A 6,000-nucleotide genomic window follows, 5' to 3' on the forward strand; every position below is an offset into this window, starting at 1 on the left:
CATAAAAGATGGATTTGGACGGATCTTTCATACCGTTTATCAGTACACTTTCTCTTCCTCCTTTTTTAAAATTTTATGGCTGATTTTACTATAAATCAGCTAGTTCTAGGAGCTGTCTTAAACACATACTGCATTGCAGGGGTCTTAATCGTGACAAGAGGAAGAACAGAAGCTGTACTGCTAAGCAGGAGGTGAAAAATAGGTTTTCAGTTCCCTCTTTGGTCCAATTTTTCTATTCTTGGATAAGCTAGTTGTATGTTTATGCTTTGTTCTCCATTTGTGCAATGCCTCCCTAGCAGTGAAAAGGAGGTGTATTAAAGTTGCTCAGGTATATAATTATAGCCTTACAGTAAGTAGTGGGAGGAGATATTTTTTTTTTTCTTCTCTGCTTTCACAGCCCTAGTTTTTTCTGCCCACATTTTTATTGTTGTAACTATAAATGCTGCTGTGTATGGATGTCTTGTCTTATGAAACAGAAGCAGTCATTGTTTGGTAACAAGAGTTTCTTTGGGTTTGAAATCAATGTGGACAATGATTTATGAGTAATGCTATTCCCTTTAAACAGGGCAGGTAAATTATCCAACTATAGAATATGCAGCTGATTTAAATTTCATGACAATACTCTTTTTTTTAATTAAAGGAAAAATTCAGCCTTAGAACAGCTGGTTAAATATTGTAGAAAAAAAGTCTGATCAAAATGTTGGAGCTGGACAAGCACTTGCTATGTGTTCTGTGGCTTCTGCAGATGACTGCCGAAGATTCCATTTCCGAGATCCAACGCGACTGAAGACTCGCTTGGTTATACCTGGGGGCCCCTTGTTACAAATTTTTCAGGATTTCTTCAAGTCCCGGGTCACATGTGGAGAAACCTTCAACTTCATGCAGGGATTGTATCTTCATAAAGATTATGTTAACATCAAGAAATTTGTGGCTTGGAGAGGTAAATGAATCTGTCTTTATCTGGGATATAAAATAGTATGTTAATATTTGTAACAGTCGTTGTTACAGAACATAAGTGAGCTTGACTTGGTTCCGCTGAAGTCAGGGAATTTACCCCCCCTTATACCATAGCAAAAATTGCGAACCACTATATATATTCTGTCATATAAGACAAGCTTATCATCAGACTTTACAGGTCAGTTTCAGATGAATGTGCATGTTGGAATGTCCTTTTTTCTTCTCATAGCCCCAGCATAAGCTTTGTTTATTGCATGTACCGAGAGGTGTGTAACGAATCATTATAGTTACTTGCGTTACTTGGAGTCTCTTCCAGGCACTCATCTGGATGCATTTCCCAACCAGCTGACCCCCATGGAAGAGAGCTTGTATTTAGTGGATGGTGGCTTTTCTATCAACTCTCCCTTTCCTTTGGTACTTCAGCCAGAGAGGGATGTGGATGTTATCTTGTCATTCAATTTTTCTTGGGAAGCTCCATTTGAGGTGAGAGATGTAGCTGAGCATTATTACATGAAGATAAAGCATAGAATCATATTCACAGTGGCAGCAGGTCGGTTGATGTTGAATACATACACTAATGAAAGAATGCATTAAAACAAATCCTTACCTCTTTCAAATATTATTGTACTATGCTTTTTACTGTGAATATCATGAGGAGACAGTAAGTGACAAATGTAATAAGATTCCAAACTTTTCAGAGGCCTAAATAGATTGTTACCTAAAATAAAAGTGTTTGTGTAGCTTGTATGATCCATGTTACTTAGATACGTGGTTCTAATGGGAAAGTGGCTATTGGTGATTTTCTTCATGCAAACAAATAATTTCCTGTATACACGAGTGTTTATTTTTAAGTGTGGAAAAGTAAAGGTGAATATATTTAGAGCAATAAAACAAACAAAGTTTCAGCTGCAAACTGTTAATGTTTGGTAGCAGTTCTCAGTTTTGCTCTTTGTTCTTCTGTATCACCAGCCAGAAAAACTGTTTCTGCCAATTTGAAGTTGGATTTCTGTCACTTTTTTGGTGAAAGTCTCTCTCCCTTTGTGTATTGTAGTTAGATGATCTTATACATGTTTCTGGTATTCTACCAAAATTATTTTTGTTCTCTGACAACAGGTTTTAGAACTGACTCGGAAATACTGTGAGGAGCGGGAAATTCCTTTTCCAAGAATCAAATTGAGTGAGGAAGATGAAAAGAAGCCAAAAGAGTGTTACATGTTTGTAGATGATGATAATCCAAAGGCTCCAATTGTGCTCCATTTCCCACTGGTGAATGACACCTTCCAGAAATACAAAGCTCCAGGTAAGGGAGATGTGTCTTAAAGAGCTATTTTAACAATCCTTCGGGTGTGTTGATAGGTAAATTTCAGTGGGCTCAATATCCCTCCTTTCATTCTTCTTAGTGTTACCATGTTGTTAATAAATTATTACATCACTTTAAGAAGAATCAGCTTCCACTAGCTTTTTGGAAGAGGGAATTGAAGAAGCAGCTTACAATTTAAAAAACATAAAAATCTGAAGGCTGGAAGAATCAAAATTAGGCAGCGTTTTTGCTTCTTTCTGAACATTTCTGCCCTGATACCTGATTTTGTTACTTGTAGTTACTCTGAATATATAGGAAGGCACTATAAATCAGATTAAATTGTAAGTTCATTTTATTTATTGGATATGAATAAACCATTAATCAACAAAGTTTTGGGGACCAATCTGTATGTCAGATCATGTTACTCAGTGCTAAGTGACCTGTGCCCTTGTTAGGGTAAGGTCAAGTGATAAATGATCCTTGCTTCATTTAATGTGATAAATACCAACTATAAGGCCCAGCTCAGTCTATCAAGCAAGAGCACTGGGATGAAACAGAGCTATATATTTAAGAAGGGATAGACAAAATTCAGTGTCCTTTGGAATACGTAGGAAGGAATGTGTAGAACTGACGCAGGCAAGAAGATGTAAGGGACCCTGTTGATGCTGCCTGTGTTAATACTATAAAGATTGGCAGGCCCTGGCTGCTTTTCCACATCAACAATGAAGAGTTTCAAAGTGCTGGGCTTCAATATGCTTCAAGACTACTATTTCTGTAATAGCAACAAGCAGAAGTGTTTTTAGCAAATTTAACGTTTGTCTTTCAAGATCGGTATTTAAATGTAAGTGGCAGGGTGCTAAAAACACAGGTTATTGTATTTTGAAGAGTACATGCCAACCTCCTAAGGTCAGTTGAAAGCAGGGTGCTAGTGTCTTTTCTTTTAGTACAGAACAGCACTTTCAGGAAGGATTGAACTTTGTATTTCCCATTTTGAGTATGATAATCCTGGATGCACTGAACTATTTATCAATCTAGTGGAAGGATAATAATACTTTACCTTCAGCTTCCAAACATTTTGGATCCTGAAGGAGCTGAAATCTATGAGGAGGAGCTTTGGGGAAAAAGTTTGGGTACAACAGAGTTATCTGTGATAGACTCCTTGCAGAATCCTAACTAAAATGAGTGTCCCACAGCTGGCTTTTTTTGGTGGTGATTTGGGTTGTGTTTTCCTCCCCCACCCCCCTTCCTTGCTGCAGGAGTTAAACGTGAGTCAGAAGAAGAGAAATCCTTTGGTGACTTTGTCATTGAGTCAAAAGATTCTCCTTACCGTACACTAAATTTCACCTTTGAGCCGTATGATTTCAACAGGTTAGTAGAAGTGAATCGCTACAATGTTCTGAACAGCAAGGACACTCTCTTCAAAACCCTAAACTTGGCTCTGCAAAGGAGAAAGTTGAAGAAAGTCATCAATACATCCAACACATGAGCAGCTTCCATAGCTGAGGATACAGACAGGCTGCAGCGTACAAAACTCATGTGGTGCAAGACACAATATTGAAAACTCATAGCTGGAAGCTGCCCTTTTGGGAAGTGAGTGGCACTAGTGACACTGAAAATTCATTCTGGATAACAGATGTTCTTATGAAAACTTAAGGGATGTACAGTACAACATGGATGTTGCTTTGTTTTGTGGGGAAGAGTAGAGAATTATCTAGCATGGTATCTCATCTGATAGTGGCTGATACCAGATGACTAGGACCATCTTTTCAAACAGTTCAAGCATCAGGAGAATAATCTTTGAGACTCCACTGAGTGAAGCATCTCTTTTTGTCAAAGGTGCAGCAATGTTTGAGGAAACACTAATTTCTTCTATACCTTTATCTCTCTTGCTTTATGAACCTCCCTCCATGAACTTTTACAATTTACATCGTCTGTCAAGGAATTCCACAGATTGTACCTATGCGCTGAGAGAGGGAATGTGTCCTTTTTGCTTTCAACTTGCTACTGCCTGATGCCCATGTACTTTCAAGACTGAACAGTCATTATCTGCTTTCCATTTTTGCCATTCGTGGTTTCAAGGATCTCTGTGATATTCCCATCCTACTCTTCGGAAGGATTATAATGGCTTTTAGTCTCCCAGAAGTTCAATGTAGAGTACCTTACTTAGGTAACTGTTTGGTTTTGAGGACATAATAGTTCCCTTTTTTTATATTTAACAATTAAAGACATATCATGGGATTGTGTTGCTGCTTCCTACAGTTTGATCATCACAAACTGATGAAACAGTCAAAATGCTGTAAGTTTAATCTTTCGCTTTCTCTGTAAGAGGAAGGAAGGCTCCTTTGAAGAATCTGAATTAGATATTTTTACCTTACACTTGGGCTTGCAATTCAGCCAGACCTTTGTTCAAGGAATTTCTGTGTATCTATATATTTTAGAAACATCAATATTCAAAGTAGGCACACCTTATGAATGTGAATGAATAAAATGTCAAATGCTGCTACGGTGTGGGATGGAATTCACCTCACTTTGCAGAAAGCTCAGGGAGAAGTACTGAATTATGCACTTGGAAAATATCTTATAGAAAATGGCGGCAAACAAACACCATGTACCTTTCTGGCTTTTACATTGAACTGAATGTATTGATTCTGTACTTGAAAACTGGAGACAGGAAATTTGTCTTTTCTGAAATTATGTAAAGGCTTATAAACAGGTATGATTCTTGATATTTTTTTAATGTGTTTCTCTTAATAAATACTAGTTTTGTTAATGTGCTTTTCATGATTTTTCTTATAAACACTTAATATATTTTTCCTTATTCTAATAAAAAGTAAGCAAAAAAGTCAATGTAATACTATATTGCATAGTTTCGTTTATTACATCAGGATACCTGACAGTGAGAAAAATGACAAGTCTATCTCAGACTGGTATCGACAGCAGTGGGAAGTAATCTCTTCATTGTGAGACTCCTCTTTGAGGAAGCATGGCTCATAACTGAATTTTTTAGATGTATTTTAAACAGTGACTTCATCTGGGTGATTAGACTTACCTGGTATCTGGAAAGATGTATTCTTAAAGTTCTTAGTATGTGTCTACTTAAGCTGAAATAAGAGAAACAGCAACTTAATGTTAACATTCTTCTGTGTAATTGTTGCCACGCAGCTACCTGCTATGTAGGATTTGGATATCTCATTCACTGAGCGACTTTTGTGTTTTTTCCACATAAGATTCGCAACTATTCTTGTCTTGCCTGCGTTTCAGCCTGCCGCCATGCCTTTGAATGCTTGTTTGTAGCAGGATGGTAGTTTCTTCTGTTTCTCCTGACTGAGTTGGTTCCTTTTTTTTTTTTTTTTTTCTGATATGAAACTGAGTTGAACTGCCTGGTTTGATTTACTTTTACTTTCTTGGTTTTGAGGTCCTTTCTTAATGGGAAGTGCTTGGGCACTGTGGAGATACAGGTATTTAGATGTCAGCAGATGGATGGGAAGATGGAACATTTTTCTCCCAAAACTGTATCTACTCAAATTTACTAGGCATATACAATGGAATCTTTTAAGGCACAGTTTCTCCGTAAGTTCTTCCACAGTGACAGGGCTTCTTTGTTGGAACAAGGTATGGGGCCCTAATAGTGAATTTTAATTTCGTAAACTGGTGTGTAAGTAGCCCTCTCACTTAAAACTATGGCAGGAGCATTGTCCACAAGTCTGTGCACTCACTGTGCAGCATATGTTCTTCGGTCTTGC

General features: G+C 37.5%; 1 protein-coding gene across 4 annotated transcripts in view; it reads left to right on the top strand.

The window, feature by feature from the left end:
- Window positions 1-5,027, top strand: part of PLA2G4F (phospholipase A2 group IVF) — a 28,638-nt gene extending 23,611 nt beyond the window's left edge. For 2 of the 4 annotated variants that reach the window (XM_080395413.1, XM_080395416.1), the window contains 4 exons: window positions 746-940; window positions 1,274-1,440; window positions 2,071-2,257; window positions 3,514-5,027. In XM_080395413.1, coding sequence (XP_080251539.1) covers window positions 746-940; window positions 1,274-1,440; window positions 2,071-2,257; window positions 3,514-3,743 — 779 coding nt within the window. In that variant the 3' untranslated portion in view covers window positions 3,744-5,027. Of the gene's footprint in view, window positions 1-745; window positions 941-1,263; window positions 1,441-2,070; window positions 2,258-3,513 lie in introns of those variants that run through there. The other 2 variants (XM_080395414.1, XM_080395415.1) reach the window with 2 other exon arrangements.
- The last annotated feature ends 973 nt before the right edge of the window (window positions 5,028-6,000 follow it).

Source organism: Falco punctatus, assembly GCF_963210335.1.
Source record: "Falco punctatus genome assembly, chromosome: 7".
In the NCBI taxonomy this organism is placed as follows: Eukaryota; Metazoa; Chordata; class Aves; order Falconiformes; family Falconidae; genus Falco; species Falco punctatus.